At 42.5% G+C, this 19,855-nt stretch overlaps 1 protein-coding gene across 1 annotated transcript; it reads left to right on the plus strand.

Annotated features, from left to right (window-relative positions):
- Nucleotides 1-10,280: 10,280 nt before the first annotated feature.
- Nucleotides 10,281-18,755, plus strand: eif4e1c (eukaryotic translation initiation factor 4E family member 1c). The gene is made up of 7 exons (XM_080449504.1): nucleotides 10,281-10,306; nucleotides 11,448-11,578; nucleotides 14,147-14,242; nucleotides 15,808-15,871; nucleotides 16,634-16,747; nucleotides 16,864-17,003; nucleotides 18,262-18,755. Exons 1-7 carry the CDS (start codon nucleotides 10,289-10,291, stop codon nucleotides 18,374-18,376), a joined length of 678 nt encoding a protein of 225 aa, XP_080305630.1. The 5' UTR covers nucleotides 10,281-10,288; the 3' UTR covers nucleotides 18,377-18,755.
- The last annotated feature ends 1,100 nt before the right edge of the window (nucleotides 18,756-19,855 follow it).

The following is a 19,855-nucleotide window of genomic DNA, read 5'->3' on the forward strand; positions in this document are numbered from 1 at the left end:
TTATCCTCCTCTGTCTTCTCATCTACTCTCCACTCCTGCACATTCTGCTCCCCTGTTTTCACCTCCTCTACTTTCCTCTCATGTTCCTTCTGCTTCTCCCTTTTGTCCTCCACCTTCTCCTCTTTGGACCCATCCTGCACCACAGTCTGCTCTTTCTTCACCCTTCTCTTCTTCTTCTTGTTCTTATAATACTCCTCTATCAGTTTTTCAATCTCTGTTTTCTCCTCCTGTACTTTGCAATCCTGCTCCTCTAGTTTCTCCATCCCCATCACCTCCACATTGGCTGCAAGGTCAGGCCAATCCTGTGGAGCTGTATGCACACTGTGGCCCTGAGGTGGCCGGATGGGGCGGTTTCCGATCTCTCCAGCAGCATAGGCGTCAGGGGACAGACGCTGCTTTGGAGAATACCTGGGGATGTCCTGACCTTCCATGCATCCCCTGAAGGTCTGTCCTGTGTGCCACGCAGATTTCTGTGTCATGTTTTCAGGTGTTCTCAACGTTGATATCTGTTTTTCCTCCACTATCTTCTCTTCTACTTTCATCCTCTCCTGATCCTTCTGCCCCTCTGTTTCCTCATCTACATTCCTCTCATGTTCAGTCTGCTCCTTTGTTTTATGCTCTTCTACCTTTCTCTCCTGCTCTCCCTGCTCGTCTCTTTTATCCGCCAACTGCTCTTTCTCTTTGTTCTCTTCCCGTACCCTATTCTCTTCTTTCACCACCCCCCTGTTACAATAATCATCCTCTATCTGCTTTTCCTCCTCTGTTTTCTCATGCTGTACTTTTCTCTCCATCTCCTTCCGGTTCTCCACCCCCATCATCGCCACTTTGGATACCAGCTCAGTACAATCCTGTATAGCTGTATGCACATTGTGGCCCTGAGCTGGTGGGACTTCAGATTCCAAATTCATGGTTGTTTGGGAACTGCCTGTGTTATTAAAATCATCCTCTGTGTCAGGTATCAGCTGAGTTGTAATGAAAGCTATCTCATAAGATTGTCTATGAGCATTTCCATCATACCGTGAGTTAGAAAGGTTTCCTAAGTGTGCAAGTAATTTCTCTAAAGTAGAATAGTAAACCACCACGGCTTTGCCATTAGCATCTTCAGTGGCCTGTTTGTTACGTGGGTGTGGATCAAATACAGCAAACCAATTGTCTTGCTGAATGACAACGCACGTATTTTCACCAAATGTTACAAGACAAGCTTCAAAATTCAACAAAGCACGATGAAGTGCTTCATCGAAAGCCATTGTGATATCTGCTATTTCTTCATCATAATGCTCAACCTTAATCTTTCCATGAAAAGAATTTCCCATGTGGACTGAAAATGTGCCTCTCCTGGTCTTATATGTATCTGGCAAGTCAGACATCACAATGTATCCAGTATTGCTCTTTATCTTATGTTTACTGAGCATTTCATTATAGAATGTTGTTCCCTCATCTAAAACATTATCAATATCATTTGTTGTCCATGTGAGAATATTCTTCATCTTACTCATCATAACTGCTGTCAAACTATTAGCAACACATTGTTTGCCCGCATGACTTCCATAGCGCTCGTGTAATTGATATGAACATTGTACAGATGGTTGATGCAAATCTTCTGCATTGTATTTTTTCACCCTCCTCTGCTTCTTAAAATACTCTATCTGCTTTTCCTCCCCTGTTTTCTCCTCCTGTACTTTGCTATCCTGTTTCTCCATCCCCATCCCTTCCACTTTGGCCGCCAACTCTGGACAATCCTGTGAGGCTGCGTGCACATTGTGGCTCTGAGCCGGCCGGATGGGCCGGTTACCGATCTCTCCGACAGCGTAGGGGTCAGAGTACAGACGCTGCTTCGGCGAGAACCTGGGGATGGGCTGATCTTCCATATGTTCCCTGAAGGTCTGTCCTGTGTGAGGCTTCCATGCTAATTCCCATGCAGATATTTGCTTCAAGTCTTCAGATTTCCTCATTATTGAGGAAATCTGAGGAAATTATCTTACTCTTGTCTATTCTCTGTTGTAGGTCTATGACTAATGAATGTCTGACTAATTAATGTCTACTGTTAATAACAAAGTATTTTGCTGTGCTGCTCTGCTGGCTTGCTATATAAGCACAGCCGCAGTGACGTATGACTCATACGTCACGGCAAGACAGGTCAGCATTATGAATGCCATGCCCCCTTGTGGGGAGACCAGAACAGGGACATAATGTTGGAGAGGATCAGAGAGGTAGGGGGAGCGAGATTATCGAGTGCCTTGTACAGTAGGTGGTAAGCAGGATTTTGTAATGGATCTGACAGGAAGCAAGTGTAGGTCATGGAGGACTGGTGCAATACGTCTCTGGAGCGGGTACTAGTGAGCAGAACTTTGGAGGTGGTGCCGTTGAGGATACTGTTGCAGTAATCAAGCCGGGATGTGATGAATGCGTGAATGAGTGTTTTGCCAGCTGAAAATGTCAGAGAGGGCCTGAGGCGGGCAATATTCCTAAGGTGAAGAAAGACAAAAGGTTTTGCTTTTACATTGTCTGTATAGGGCAAACTATCTGTCTGTGTCTCTCTGTCTAAGCAGTGGCTCCCAACTGTTTCTGGGTCAGGGCCTACTGGCAATCTCAAGCGTTTGTGGCCCACCCATCTGACCACTTAACACTGCAGCCAACAGGCTGCTGCATGCATTTTCAGAGCATTCTTTTGTTCATTTTTATAGCAAATCATAGTTTCTGTTTTGTGCAGCTAAGCTACGATCGCCATACCCCATGAAAAAGGGAGGTCAGAGTGTAGAGAGTTTAAGCAAATTACTCAAACCTGGTGTCTTTTAGATGTTTATTTACTATACACACATTACAAACATATATCTCTAGTCTAATACTTAGGTACCAGTTAGCAACGGTTAGCAGTTAGGCACCGGTTAGGTAATTAACCAACGGTTAGTTAACCTACGGTTAGGTTAGTTAGGTAATTAAACCTGACGAGAGAGAAAACAAACACAGAACATACATAGTATTAAGGATATGACTTCACACCATTATGAACCCATCAAACATACAATCATTACAGTGTTCAATACTCACTATTAATCTCACACTCTTTCCAAATGGTCAGTGGGTCCCTCTAAAGCCCATACTCCGGAACACCCACGGTACAGTTACTTCTTCGAATCTAACCTTTCTGCTCCAAGACAGGCTTATTTATCAACTTCCCGCCTAAGGCCCTCCTTCAGGGAGGTTTCCAGCAACCGGAAGTTCTGATTACCCACAAAGCCTTGTGTTTTAGTACTGTTTCCTGTTACCAGCAGAGCAGACTGGCACCTCTGCTATCTGTTTGCCCTGTCTCACCTACCCCCGCTTTGGTATGCAAGATCTCTTTGTTTAGAAACCCCCCACTTGATAGTGGGAACCGTTTCACCCCCCTCTCTTTTCCTTAATGAGGGGTAGGAATTTATGACCTACAGAGACTGTGGCCTGCAACTGTCTACTTGGTTCCATCTGGGCATACCTTGGTAGGACAGTTTTAACTACATTACTATAGTACCAATAATAATCCACAATTCTCTTGCTAAAGGCTTGGATTATTGCACACTGATCGATGAAGTAGTTTGCGAGACTAGCTGTGGACAGACACATACAAACACACACACAGGGGTGAAAACATAATACTCCTTCGGCCCTGGTGGAGATAATTTGGCCTAACAGGGAGAGTGGAAAGCATCTCCACAGTCCACACCCACTGTGTTAGACATTTTGTGTTTTGTGAAGTAAAACTTCATGTAGGCTAATTTTTTTACAACCATCTGGAGTGAATCCTTTTTAGTATAAGAGTTTTTTGGGAAATATTAAAGAGAGCAAAAGAGTAAGCCACTCGCTGCCAGTGGACAATGTCTTTTATCACGTCTACTAAACATAAACCAGCCAATCAGAATCAAGGATTGGGACTACCCGTTTTAGAATGTTATAGAAGTGTATATTTCAGAGTGTCTTTTCTTAAAACACACAAGTGTGTACAGTATGTGGGATAGTTAATGGATAATACAATTAACAGCCTGCAAGCCAATAAGATCTCCGTTCCGTTTATGAGGCTGTTAAAGTCCGCATTGGGATCATGACATATTTCTTGCAAGCAAAACTTATTGTGCTGAGATACGCAAAGTCAATCTGTCCGGCCGAGTCTGATTTTATCCGTCCCCGTGAACTAATAGCCTCTTTAAAGGGAAACCTGAGAGATCTTCAACATGAATCAAACCTTTTGTATGTATGTCCGTCTGTCCCTCTGTCCACCCGTCCGTCCGTGTGTGTGTGTGTGTGTCTGTCTTAGGTCGGATTGGGCTGCGGCCTACTGGCAGCATGGACATAATTCGAATAGCCATTTGACCAAGACATCTAGTTTCATAGCCAACATATTCCCTCATACATATTCCCCGCAATATACACCGTCGCAGGGACGTATGACCCACCTATGTCACTGGTGCATCAGTGCAGCATCATGAATGCCACGCCCTATTGGGGGTATTAAACATTCATGTAACAAGATAAGGTATATTACCAGCGTAGCTCCCATGTGGATCTCAGACTTCATCCACATTTGGGGAAGTTTGCAGCCTGATGGGTCGTCGGTGCTAAATATTTCTTACATTGATGATGTCAGAGTGATAAAATCATCAAGTCAAATTTTACATATTTGGGAAAGGTTCCAGCCCGGTCCAACTGCCATTGGCTTCCATTATAAATAACGTCCTTGGCACAATACATTTGGCTTTGATCGATCCAGTGGTTTGCAAGAATAGCCAGACGGCCCACGCGCGCGCACACACACACACACACACAACTAAGTGTGTCACACACACTTAGTCACACTCATTTGCCAACTGAAGGACCAAAACGCTTAAAAAAAAAAAGAAGACTCTTATTATTTTATTTTATTTAGGTGTTCAGGTGTGTCGTTAAAAAATATATCAAATGTTAAATGTGCAAGCAAACTCTGATGTTTTATCCTTCCCCACTCCCCATGAACCGATAACTTTCAAGCAATTTCATAGTACACCACAAATGTCTCTAAAGCGTTTAATTCAATCATTCAGATGCACGTACGTTAGTTACATTTGCATCTTATAAAGACACAAATGTAACTCCATACACGTCTCCACTCATTTGAAAAGTATGGGTATTGTTGTCATTTGCTAAACAAAACAAAAAATGTACACAAGGTTGTTTATGCTTTTATGCCATGTTAGAATATTCTTTTTAATTACACTGCACAGAAACATCAGAATAACACTGTGTGATAATTTATTACAGTTGCGTGCACATGCAAATTAATAGCATGGAATGAATGAACTAAAAGGTACGGGATTCAGTGGACACCTTGGACGCAACTGGACGACTTGGACTATGCCGATGATTTGGCACTACTGTCGCACACCCATCAACAGATGCAGGAGAAGACCAACAACGTGGCATCCACCTCGGTGCAAATAGGACTCAACATTCACAAAGGAAAGACCAAGATCCTCAAGACCAATGCAGCAAACAACACCAACGCAATCACGCTGGATGGCGAGGCATTGGAAGAAGTCGAAGCCTTTACCTAACTTGGCAGTGTTATTGACAAGCAGGGGGGCACAGATGCTGATGTTAGAGCACGAATTAGGAAAGCACGTGTAGCATTCGTGCAATTACGGAACATCTGGAGCTCAAATGAACTGACTTCCAACACCAAAGTTAGATTCTTCAACACCAACGTCAAGGCAGTCCTCCTATACGGAGCAGAGAACGACAGCTGCTACCACTAAGAAAGTGCAAGTTTTCATTAACAGCTGCCTGCGGAAGATCCTCCACATCCGATGGCCAGACACCATCAGCAACGTTGAACTCTGGCAGAGAACAAACCAACTGCCCGCAGAAGAAGAAATAAAGAAACATAGATGGCGCTGGATAGGCCACACCCTGCGAAAGCCTGCAGATACCATCATCAGACAAGCCCTAACATGGAACCCTCAGGGCAAGCGGAAAAGGGGTCGGCCAAGAAACACCTGGCGGAGAGACCTGGAGGCAGACACCAAGACCATGAAGATGACCTGGAACCAACTGGAGAGAACAGCTCAAGACAGAGATGCCTGGAGATCGCTTGTTGACGCCTATGCCCCAGAAGGGGTAGCAGGCGTAAGTAAGTAATGAATGAACTCAACTGGAGGGATGGAGCACCATTCCTCCAAAAGATATTCCCTCATTTGGTGTTTTGATGATGGTGGTAGAGAGAGCTGTCTTAACAGTCCAAACGTTCCTATAGGTGATCTGGTGACTGTGTAGGTCATAACATGTGATTCACATCATTTCCTTACTCATCAAACCATTCAGAGACCACTCGAGTCACATTGGCACATTGAAATTGTCATGTGCCTATGGGACCCTGCTCCCATCAGGATAGAAATGTTCCATCGTAGGATAGAGGTGATTGACTTGGAATAACCTTTTACTGATTGCCGGCACCTGTTACAGGTGGACCCAAACCATCCCAGAGAAATGCTTCCCACAGCATAACACAGTACCCCTCACTGTGGGAGTCAGATTTTACAGGCCTTTGGTGTATGCCACACAGGTAGAATGACTCATCTGACAAGATGACACTTTTTTCCACGTCTCTGTAGTCCATTGCTATGGTTTGTGCACCGCTGAACTCTCAAAGTCTCCATGTGCGTTTCTCCACCCCCATCACCTCCACTTTGGCGGCCACCTTTGGCCAATCTTGTGAGGATGCGTGCACGCTGTGGCCCTGAGCTAGGCGGCTGGGACGGTTTCCGATCTCTCCGGCAGCATAAGGGTCAGAGTACAAACGCTGCTTCTGGGAAAACCTGGGGATGGGTTGATCTTCCATATGCTCTCTGAAGGTCTGCCCTGTGTGAGGCTTCCATGCTAATTCCCACTCAGATATTTGCTTCATGTTTTCAGGTTTCCTTATTGTTGAAATTCTGGGAAAATTTGCTCTTAACTAAGCTTACAGTTAATGACAAGGTGTTTTTCTCTGCAGGCTTTCTATATGCACCGTCGCAGTGACGTATGACACATACGTCATGGTCTACCTCCAGTGGGGGGGAAGACAAGAACACAGGAAGATGCAATACACAACTACATAGGTGCAGGCAGGCTCATGTAACACAGGCACAGAATGGGTTATTAATGGCCTACAGAACTCAGCACTTGCAAACACAAGCCTTAAAGCTATACTAGTTAAATTGTATATATTTTGTGAGTGGCAAATGTTTCACAACAACCACTCCATGAATTTCACCCCGGAAAGCCTTTTCTATTATATTTTCTATTGTGTGGTGGGGCGCCCTTCCCGCGAAAATGACGTCATCCGGCCGGAAAACAGAAACGGAAATGCACCGGTTTCCTGTTTGGCCAGGAACTACTGCGCTATTAACAAAAAGGAATCTCACGCTGTTTTTAAGACATTATAGAATTGTGCGTGTGAAATTTCACGGAAATCGCAAGCTGCGTTCATGATTTGAGGCATTTTGTTGAAAACGGACCAATCCTGCAAACTTTGGAAGCCAATCTTAGGCAATCAGGATGTAATATGGGAAATCGGATAGATCCGTGTTGTTCACATGACTATAGAGATATGTACCGATTTGTGTGATGTTTGGACAAAATCTGAAGGAGTATCAATAAATGTGTTTTGCACAAATCGGCCTCCTGGTGGCGCTATAACAGGCCAATCTGAAACATTTGGGCCAGAGGTTCTGACTTGGCATCCAGGGAGTGTGTGTGCACAGTTTCGCAGCGGCTGCGGCCGGGCCAACGGTGCCGGAGATTAGGTGGTAACGGACGGACAGGACAACGGACACACGGACGGACGGACGGACGGACGTACAGGGGGTAAAACATACTCTCTCGCCATGCCTTTCGGCCTGGCGGAGACAATAAATTAATAATAATAATAATAATAATAGTAACAGAATATAGTTAAATTAACAATAAATTATAAATGAATCCCTCCCAACCCACCCTGTCATAGGCCTAAAAAGAAATATCAACCCAAACCCTATAATAATCAACAAAGAAAATGGGCATACAATGTAAATGTTAGCAGTACATGAACAGTTGAGTAGAGGTCTAACTATTGTCTGCCAGCCAGAAACGTCTCTGAACTGTACTTACAGTTAAGGAATCATCATCATCATCATCATCATCATCATCATCATCATCAATCATCATTAAGGAGGATCAATTTTGGACAACAGGGAATATAGCCTACTTAAGATAGGTAGGCTAATTAGGGCTAATCTGTCCCAAAAACATTTTACTGTGGGACACTACTCCCACCACGTCATGTATAAAAGGTACCAGTTACATTTAAAGAACAGAGTGAACAATATGTAGTAAGTTTCATTCTATAACGTTTCTGAGGGGTTAAGTACGTTCTATGGACAAAATTAAAATGGATCTGATGATGATTTGGGTTTCGGGATGCCATGATATTTCCCCAGACTTTGGTCCGATTGATAAATTGATGTTGTAATCCCAAATCAGTGTTACAAGATTGAATGATAGGTATTGAGGAAGTATCTTTGTGATAAATCTTTGTATATTATGGAAACTTGATCTTTGGATAAACCTGCAATGTTTTAAATACAAGTAACTAAGTGGTGAGTAGATGGCTGAGTCCGTGGAACTCCATAGGTCCGCATATAGCAGCACGGAGTTGCAAAGACAAGAAAAAGCAGGAACATGGTAAATTATATGACTCCTTCAGATCTTAGAATGATCTTAAACCATTACCATCCATGATATCGCCAAGTAGCTACAAACATGTACCACAGTTGGACCAAGGATTAGCTACAAAACAATGACCTCCCTTACGCCAGTGGTTCTCAACCTGTGAGTCGGGAACCCCAGGGGACCCCTCACATGATTTTGGGGGGGGGCCCTAGATGACAGTGAAGTGTTGATTTAAGGACTTTTAAAATATTTTGAATACCTAAAAAAAGGAAAGCAAAGAAAAAGACCATTAGGCTACTGCATCAAAAGTAATCAACAAACTAAAACTGGTCAAGCACCAAATTGTCAAATATTTAAGAAAGAGACAAAAAAACGCCTTGCAACGCAAGACATTGTGAGCTTATCTGATTTTCACAATATTTAGCTATGGAACCAAGTCAAACAAAATTGATTGCCTCAACTCCTACATTCCAAGTGCTTATCAGGGTGGGGGGTCCCCAGTTCAAACACGATTATTTTGGGGGGTCACGTCCTGAAAAGGTTGAGAACTACTGCCTTACGCAATAAGGGGTTATGGAATAAGGAGTCTGTTCATGTCACTTAATGTCCCAGTAATATTTTCTATCATTGGGGTGTAACTCAATCTACACTGCTTAAATGAAATAAGATATATGAATGAAAAGAATGTCCTGTAAAGGAATGGGTGCCACAATATGTTTTTCAATATTTTGACCAGGGTGGTCTCGTAAATTAAACCTAACTCAACAAAGGACAATATGATAACGCTCGAAATATATTGTCTTCCATATAATTTTTGGAATAGCTCGAAACAAATCATTTGTTACAATTTAATTATCAACAAATAATTTTGTGAATTACAGTAATGTAAAGGGGAATATATATATTTATTTATCCCTTTTGGGTCTCGAAGTAAAATCTTTGGGTACCACTTGGCCCTACTTTGTTAAGTGAGTTTCATGGCAATTTTTGCATTCGCGTTTGGGGCAGTCTTGCCATGTCTGCTTATTATAAGCGACTTTGGTTGTTGTTTTTTTGCGGTTTTTCTGGGCTTGTTTCTCTAAGTATAGTTGCTTATCTTGGGCTTGTTTCTGAAGTGCTGTTGCTTATTTGGGCTTGTTTTCATTCTGTATTATTATTATTATTATTATTATTATTATTATTATTATTATTATTATTATTATTATTATTATTATTATTATTATTATTATTATTATTTAAACCAGTGGTTCCTCAAATATGTCCATGTCATGGACCCCCAAATGAATTATGTATTTGTCCATAAGCCCTATCTGAAAATGTTTTATGCCAGGGAGCCAGATTTGTGTTGTTTTTTATTTCATTTTATTTCGAGATTTTTTGAAAATAGCCCATGCATAATTCTGTTTAAAGTGCTCATGTGGCCTATTGTAGTCGCTTCTTTTGGGCTTGTTTTCACAAACCTGGTTGCTTATTTCTTTCGCAAAATCTGGCAACACTGGTTTGGGCGTGTGGCGCTTCGGGCTTCCGTAGATGTGTGAGTGGCTGGCTGGTGACGCACCGAACAGAACAGAACAGAGACTCTATCACAGTCAAGATGGCGACATCGGAGCCGGTAAGAGAGCGGCCGCTCACACCACTTAAATTCGGTCAACTAACACGGGAGAGAACAAAAAGCCACCACATTTGACGAATTTCACAGATAAATGCCGCGTAACTGGAGTCATATGTGCGATATTCGGGGCGAATTATTGCCCGTTTCGGCGCTGTTGTGTCATTTAATGTGGCTGGTTAGCTTAGCTACCGTTAGCACAGCAATGTGATGGAAAGGGGGGGGGGGTGGGTGGATTTTATTGCTTGACTTTGTTGGCAGGGAGGGACTGAGTCGCTCTCCATTCATTGATTCCTTTTTACTCGTGTCTCTCGATTCGTGAACCTTTTGATATTGATTTAGAAAACACACCCCGGTGGCTATAAACTCTTATCGGCTATTGTTTTACGATATCACGATATAAAATAAATTGTGATACCTGGACACGTGTGTCTCGCTGCTAGCTAGGCGTCAGCGTCAGCTAGCACAGCTATGCGTTTTCTTAGTGTAGCTAGCTTACGTTTTTCATTTATTGCCATCCTTCGTGAATCTATCGGCGGCTGAAACGTTAGTTGGATGAATCAGTAACTGGAGAAGTCACTGACACTGCACTTTTGGGTGAATCCTTAAGCAGTGAGACTGAAATAGGTGTAGCCCTCAATAGGGGGAGTGATGCTTTACTGTACTCTATAAAGTCAGGGGTCAGGGACCCCCCCGGGCTTCCTTGAGGGAGTTCCAGGGGGTCCCCTGCTGAATGATAGATGGTTAGGAACCACATGGAAAGGGTCTGTAACTCAAGAGTGTACGGTTCCATTTGGTTACATTTTGTACACTCAGAGTTAAATTAACATTGATTTTACAATATGAATTGGGGTCCCAGATATAGAAATGCCATTAAATGGGGGTCCGTAACCTAATGCATGTCAGACTGGGGGTCCTTGAAATTAAAATGGTTGAAAATCCTTGCAAGAGCTGTAAAAAAAATCTCTCATGGGGGGCCTTGGCATATCTTTTCAAATGGGGGACCACGGGCTGTTAAGTGTCAATTTGGGGGTCCTTGACGTTTGAGAACCACTGTTCTATATAGCCATTTATAAAGTTATTGTGACAATGAATCAGCCACTGCTGTTAACATTCGAGTTTTCTCATCTCACCCCCCCAACAGAAAGCAGCAGCAGACACTGTGACTGAAGAAGCCGAAGCCGAAACAGTCGCCGACACCCCCGGCCCCGACCCTGTGGCCCCACCTGTGGTTGAAGGTTCCGAGCAGTATATTAAACACCCTTTGCAAAACAGGTACGGATCTGGGATTTGTAACCTTCTCTTTTTTCCTCATCTCAAGTACCCTGCCAGTTTGACATGCGTGACTAGGTTGAGAACCACTGATATAATGTACAAAGCGTTGGATTATCATATCATTTTATTTGGCTTCAATGATATTGATTGATTGAATACTTTATTAGTCAGAAATGTAAACATTTGGTGGTACAGTAAGACATTTAGGCTAAAAGGATGACACAAAAAATTTCATTGTTATAGAATTGCTACTGGGACTTAATTAACATAGTGTTGGGGGAACTGTTGGTTTTGCTAGTTGGTTAGTTGCCACACGTGATAGTTATCTCACTCTTGGCATCAATACATCCTCATTGTCACTGAAAAAAAAGGACTTTATCATGCTAACGTAGTGGCTCTTTAGATGTGCGCTGTGGAGCACACCTTTTAAAGTAGCAATGGTCAGTAACAGGTTTTATTTGATTTATGACTTCCTGTGATTATTTAAGCTTAAAGCTCCAATCCGGTATTTCCACACGCCTCCTCAACGAACCTGGTGATATGACCCTGAATATATTATTCACTGAAGTGATTAAATTATTAGACACTAAAATAGCATATGGTGACGGCAGGCTAACGGTCATGTACACTTCTAGCTGTGAATATAACGTGCGATTGGACAGCCTGATCAACATTTACCAGAGTATGGAGATTGTTGCTCCACTAAATAGCAGATTGGGGCTTTAAAATGGTACTCACAAGCAATGGATTATTTGCCACAGTGGATATTTGTGTCGTCTTGTTGAAATGTGGCGCAGAAAAAACTGACAACTACTAAAAAAATATGAATATGCTCATCTTAGAGAAGGTTCAATTTGGTGTTTACATTTCAAAAAGAGCTCAGAATTAAAGTTCATGGCCACCTGCTCGATTTACAGACTGTTGCCATTCACGGGAGTCTTTAAAAAAAAAGTGACTATAATCCTCTGTTGGTGACGACCAATTCAGCAGCACTGTAGTAGAGCTGGAAGGGAAATGCTGAGTGGACGGAGCCCTGCTTCAGTGGGACACTTCTGGGCCTTTCTGCTTGTTCAGCTCAGCCCCTCAGATGAAGGTTGTCCTCAACTGTTCTAGCCTTCACAGAGCTTCTAGTCTTTCAGATTTGTTTGGGGGGGAATTGGGTGTTAGTGTGTGTTAGTGGAGTTTGCACCATGAAACTCTAAAGAGTAGGTCTCTCAGGCTGAGGGGGGACATATTGAATCCACTCTCTTATTGTGTGCCTTTTGTCTGCATTGTGGTTTCACCTGAAGGAAGTCTCGGGGGTTCCAGATGGCCTGGACTTGCCTTGTGTCACTGTGTTTAGCCAAACTGGTTTACACATGTGTGTCGTAACTAATCTCGTCAGTGTTTCCCTTTGGCATCTCCAAAAAGTAGTGATATATCCAAAATATATCTGCCATTCATTGGCTTCACGTCAGCTGACATATTTGTTTACATGGCTGTGTGTCTGTGCCCTCGGCTGGGTTCATCGGAGGAGTCACGCCTGCGTGCCGTCTCGCCGCTCTGCACCACTGTTGTGTAATATCTTGTGCCAGTTACCTACTAGCAGTAGACCCCCACCCTGTGCTGTCCTCCTTTACCGCTTGACTCTGATGTGCTGCTCATATGGTTGTGGCGATAATTACAGGAGTCTTTTCGGGGCACTGGTCAGGTTATGTATGCACTGGTTAAAAGAGGGGGGGGGGGTGCCACAGCACACACAGGGTTCAGTTCATGCCCCCTTATGCTCTCATAATCCCTTCCTTACTAGCACATTAAGACCTGAGGCCGATTCTACAAATGCCTTCTAAATCAGTAGTTCTCAAACTTTTTCGTGCCAAGGAGGACCCCAAAATGATATGTATGTTATGTGCCAGGGATGAGGGACCCCCAGAAAAGATTTGTTTACAAAATTATTTAAAAAAAATCAAAAATAGCAGATTTAAAAGTGACGCGATGTGAGCTTGTATATCTGCTATAATTGAGAACCACTATTTCTAAATCCCAAGAGTTTTCTGAAAAACCTATGTTGCTATATATCTAAATTATAGCTATGTCTCTAAAATGACACGGATGCTTTCCCGGTTTTAATGGGCTAGGCATACCCTTCCTGGGAATGAAAGAATAATGGCACCCCTCATAAACAATGGATGTGTTTGTAGGCCAGATGACTGCCTGGCTCCTCTGTACTTTTGCATTGATATGCATGCCACTCTGACTAGCTGTTGTACTGTGGTGAAACATGATTTGTGACCTAGCTTATTTGGTGTATTTATGTTTTGGCGTCTCAACGCATTCTGTTGTTTTTCTTACAAAAGCAGGAGATGTCAATATTTGCTATTGTCTTTTCTACGGCAGAATACATTTGTTATGTTAGTTAAAAAAGTTATGTGGCCGCTAGCCCAGCGCGCTTGCCATTTTCCACAAGAGGCAAAAGGTCTGGTCTATATTCATCATACCAAGACCTAATTCCTTAGAAACTCTTCTGACATTTGTATTTAACAAATGCTTTTTAAAAAATGTATTAACTGTTCTCTTTTGTTTTCTTAGATGGGCCCTGTGGTATTTCAAAAATGACAAGAGCAAAAGCTGGACGGAGAACTTGCGTCTCATCTCCAAGTTTGACACAGTGGAAGACTTCTGGGCGTAAGTGTTTCTCAACAACTATGTAATCATTACAATGTAATCATGGCTTTATTATCATGCTGAATGGAAAAGCAAAGACCCCCCCCCCCCACCACCCCTCTCCCATTCAAACACAGGGGAGGGCAGTTAGGGACAGACTCCCCAGGGCTCCTCCAACAGCTGAGTCAGCAAGCACGTTTATACTGTGGTAGTAGATCACCAGAGGAAGAGAAGTCAGAACAGAGGCGTCGACAAGTCACAGACAATGCCCAATGACAAGGGTCTCGGAATGTCTGTGAACATCTGTGACTACAGTGGAGGGTGGGTTTCACCAGAGGCACACAGAATGGGAGTAATTGGTACACATACCTCACATTTCTATCACATTTAACAAGGTGCTACACAGGTTGTTTGAGACCTCCCAAAGAGTCCTAAAGTAGGTGAATAATCACACATTCATTTTTATGTCTCTCACAACCCTCCACAATCAGAGGTTGGTGCTTTCAGAATGGGTAAATGCATTTATGTAGCGCTTTTTTTCCAGTGGTTTACAATTTGCATTACATTCACACATTCACACACCCAACAGCAGAGGAAACCATGTAAGGCACCAACCTGCTTATCGGGAGCAATTAGGGCTTCAGTGTCTTGCTCAAGGACACTTCTGCAGTAAGCCAGGGGGAGCCTGGGATCGAACCGGGAACCTTGCGATTCCCAAGCGGCCGCTCTACCCCCTGAGCCACTGTCGCCCTTTATAGGTCAATATACTAGAAACAGAAATGGGTCACTTCTCAATAACTGAATCCAAATAACACACAATTCACTTTGTTTTATAGATTGGGTGCAACTGATCATTTTAAAGAATGTTGGTTTATTTTTTGGCTGCCAACCAGCCCTATATCTATGAATGTCCATTAACTAATTGTGGTGTAATAACATGACAACTTGGTTGAGGCAAATTCCACTATGCTTTACGTTGTCCATTATTTCATTTTCTCCGCCAGGGGTAGAGATTCAGTAGGATTGAAACACAGGACGGCTGTCACTGATACTTTGGCCTTTTCCCACAGATTAAACATAAATCATCTTCATTCATTTCCTGTCGTATTATCTCTAGCCAATCAAACAAATCTAGTTTGTGGCCTTCACTTTTGCAGTCTCACAGTTTATTCCGCCAGCTAACTTGAGCTGTGGCTTTCTAAGATTTGTGTGATGTTCCATACTCCATGTAGATTACCCCACACACATTTGGTGACTGAAAAGCTTACAAATGGTTTTCCAACATACAACCAACGTTTCTTTATTGCTGTCTATACATTTGAATTGATAGATCCCGTGCAGACTCAAAAGTCAGGAGTTGGCCTGGGAATTTTGTATACCACTACATACTGCAATTCCTTTTTGTGATGCCACACAAAGTTTTATTTTATTTTATTATTACAAATGGGATATTTGTTACTTTAATCTTCTAGTTTGCGTATCAAAATGTATGTGATATTGTATGTGGAATTATATTGGCCCAGAAGTTAATATTTTTCTTTACACTAGTAATTGACATTTCTAATCACTTTCTTTTTCTCTTCCAGGTTATACAACCACATACAGCAACCGAGCAAACTTGGCTTTGGCTGTGACTATTGCTTATTTAAGGTAAGGGCCTTTCACAAACCAGAGGCCAGTATGTCATAGTGTTCAGACATGTGGTGTTGAGCTAAAGCACCGACATGTGCTAAAGCTAACCCTAGTGTCCCTGTTCTGGAGCGAACATTCGGTGAAAATATCAGATATACATTAAAGGAGAATTCCGGACAAATTAAGTGTTATCTTTGATGTCTCGTTACTCACCTACCGATGTGAAAAGTAGCGTTCTTTTTTTTCATATATTCCCCTGTCGTCATTTTTTAAACCCCCTCCGTTGTCATAATGGGAGCGCGTGGCTAAGGGAAATTCGTCTATTATAACCGACGCAAAGTTGTTTTTTTCACTACTAGTATTCATAGTAGAGTCTCATGATAGTCAAACATGCGTTGAAACTATCTGCGAGGCTGCCGTCAATGGCGAACGATTTAACACTGGTTGCTTGTTTCCAGATTCTGGCAACACGAGTTGCCAGGTTCTGGAAGAAACAAGCATTATGACACATTATGAGTTTGTAGATCAGCTATTTTCAGCAAAGAGATTTGGTGTGGTGGGGGGAGTACTTTTATGATTTGACTTAAGACAAACCTAACAGATTATGGCATTATGCTGCTGTATTGGCATGGTGATGCTATTTAAAGGGGTGCACTGAATGACTTTTTGTTGTATTTTGAATACAGTGGCAATAAACATACTTTATCGTATAGACACCTGGGGGCCTCCTCTGAAGTACATAGGGTTTAAGTGGTAGTGTTTGTGTGTGCTGTGCTTCAGGATGGGATCAAGCCCATGTGGGAGGACGATAGGAACAAGCTGGGAGGCCGATGGCTGATGACCCTCAGTAAACAGCAGAGACACAACGACCTCGACCGTTACTGGATGGAGACGGTAAGGCTAACCTCTGCATGCTGCTTCAGAACGGCACTCACGTATTATAGTCACTTTTAGCCCATGCGCAGCCACTTCTTAGCATCATGCACTCCAATGTCTCTGTTTTTTCGTAGCTGTTGTGTTTAGTCGGAGAGTCGTTTGACGAGGCCAGTGAAGACGTGTGCGGTGCTGTGGTCAACGTTCGACCTAAAGGCGATAAAATATCCATCTGGACCAGCCAGTGCCAAAACAGGGACGCCATCATGACGATAGGGTAGGTGTACCTCCTGTTTCAAAGTGGTTTCCTTCTACTTTTAACTACGGTGCCTGGAGCAAAGGGTGAGAATAGGCTCTGTGCGTACCTGTAGTCCCAGGTTTCCAGAAGGTGGCGTACTGTACATGTTTCCTGTTCAAGTTCATTTTCCCATAGGTTTGTTTGATTGGCTCAAAAGCAAATTTGGCAACATGCTGAAGGTGTCACGTGTGTTTGTGGTTCAAGCCTGCTGCCGAGGCAATCAGACAAACCTATGGGAAAATGAACCAAACAGAAAATGGGTATGCCACCTTCTGGAAATCTGGGACTACAGTCATGCATTTAGCCTGTTATAAGTTACATCATTTTGACCACTAGATGGTGCCACAAAGTCACTTTATTTGGACACAACCACTAGACATGAAGTTCTTGCAGAATCTGCCAATCTCCACTTTGTTGCATTTCCCTTTATCCAAATATGAATGTCATTTAGCACTAAAAACATTCTGAATTTTGACATTTTAATACTTTGAAACAATTTGGGGTATGATACTAGAACCAGCATCTCACTCTGTTAACTTAACTGCCTCTCTGGTGAGCATTAATTAATTGGCAACAAAAAGTGAATTCATTGAATAATTGAGATCCACACTGAGGACTAACATTGCATATGTTTTGGCTATCATGGAGACTATGTTAGTTAGCCATAGTATAATTAGAATAATGCACTGTGGGCAAGTCAGTTATGAGATAACTGCACTTCAGGGTGTTAAACTCCCTCCATCACCATAGTATAATTGATTAATGTATGTGTTGCAGTTTAACTATCTGCCCCTGCATTTATTGTCCCTCAACTGCTGTGCTCCCAGTGCGTTATCTCTTTCATATAAGACGGTACATGTTTTTTATCTGCAAAGCAATGCTTGCTGCAGTTGTCTCTTCAAACTGCCAACTACCTTTTAGACAGTAGACACAATGTTGCATTCTTGTTTATAGTTTCCATTCTCATGTCATCATACAAAGGACATAATGCTGTTTTGTAACTTGTTATATTGCTATATTATCTGGATGTTTCATTAGCCACTTGAAATCCAGCGTCCCGACTCTAGGTACTCCAATTTCCCCAAAATAGCCGATCTACAAGTTGTGAGCTTGTAGATCGACTAGATCTTGTGTAGAGTGGGGGGAGTGCGTACCAAGTAAAGCTGCGACTCGGGTCTGTTTTTACGAAGTATAGAGAGTAAAAATTGTTAAAATGCACATCTCCCTCTTCCAACAGGCAACAGTATAAAGAGCGCCTGAGCCTGAATATCAAAGCCTTGCTCGGCTACCAGTCACATGACGACACCTCCAGCAAGAGCGGATCCACCACCAAGAACATGTACACCGTTTGAACAGCCCCCCCGCTCTCTACTTATATACCATAGATTTCAACAATTACCAACCTGCATAACGTTAATACTTTTTTTTTTTTTTTTTAGTTGTTGGCTACTGTAGTCTTTTCCTTTTTTTATTGAAAAGAGAATTGTTACTTAGTGTATAAAGTTGGAGTTACGCTTAAAAATCACACGATGGTGTCACTTGCTGAAAAGAATAGATTTTCAGGGTTAACCTAGCTTGGAAATCTGTTTGTTTGGGTTTTTTTCTTTTATTCGTCAAGTGACACTGTCGTGCGGTCGAGTACAAACGAGGCTTCGCGCTCTGAACCCCGAATCATGAAGTGGCCATATGGGGCGTCTGCGTCTTCAGTCACTAACGGGGGGGAAGAGGGGGTACAACGAAGCATCTTCTGTTACTAACAGGGGGGGGGGGGGGGGGGCGGTACCATGGAGAAGCGGCCATGGAGCGTCTTCAGTTACTAACAGGGGGGGGGGGGGAGGAAGGGTACCATGGGAGAGAACAGCGTTGGCTGAAGCTGTTGCATCGGAGCTAGAGAACATGATTTCTTTTTTAGAATTGACGAGTTTCTGTGATTAATACCAGTTACTGCCCCTAGCTTAGCTGAGGAGGACGTTTTGCATTACTTAAGGCTTGGATGCGAAGAATAAAAAAATAAATTAAATAAAAAATAACGTTTCTTAAATGTAAAACCTTGCGTTCTTTTCATGCAAAGTTGTCACTCCATATGAAAAGTGTTAGTAGACTCACAGGAACGGATGATAGGCGATTTAATTAATTCACAGAGCAAGATTTTAAGGGCAATTTTAACTTGCTATATCCAGGTTAGGTGGGCTTATGGATGTGCCTGCTTAAACTCTATAAAGTATCTTAAATGGCTTGGAAAAGATTAGGCGTGGTCACACTCCACACAATGTGGGATCTGGGGTGGGGGGAGAAATGCCACTTATTGTTTCAGCTATGCTGGAATTGTGGAATATTGCTTGTAGTACTATTTTTTTGGATGAAATGATTTTTTCCCCCCCTTCTCTCTCTCTCTCTGCCCCCTTTACATTTATTTATAATGTATGCATTGCAGTTGAAACTACTTAGTTGGAAGACTACCATGAGACACGTTTCTTCACATTTTGTTTATCTCAAATTTTCCCTTTTTTATCAAGGAGAATGTGGACTACTGCTTAATATAGAACTCTTTTCTTTTTTCCCTTTTCTTTTTTTTTTTTTTTTTACAGTTTATCATGCATTAAAGATGCCTGAACATAGACCCTTTTCACAGCAGATATTTTGATGGGTAAACACAGCTGAAGGTAAAGGGGTTTAATTATGGGTGTGTTTTCATTTAGGTGTTTCTGTGTACCCGTATGAAGTTAACTGTACAGGAGCTGTCCACACCCAGCAATTGAATATTACTACCGTCTGCTGTGTTTACAGATCTGCTGTGAAAATGGGTCCATTAGGTGTGCTTCTCACTGTTT

The sequence above is a fragment of the Gymnoscopelus braueri genome, assembly GCF_963280865.1.
Source record: "Gymnoscopelus braueri genome assembly, chromosome: 14".
NCBI classification, from domain to species: domain Eukaryota; kingdom Metazoa; phylum Chordata; class Actinopteri; order Myctophiformes; family Myctophidae; genus Gymnoscopelus; species Gymnoscopelus braueri.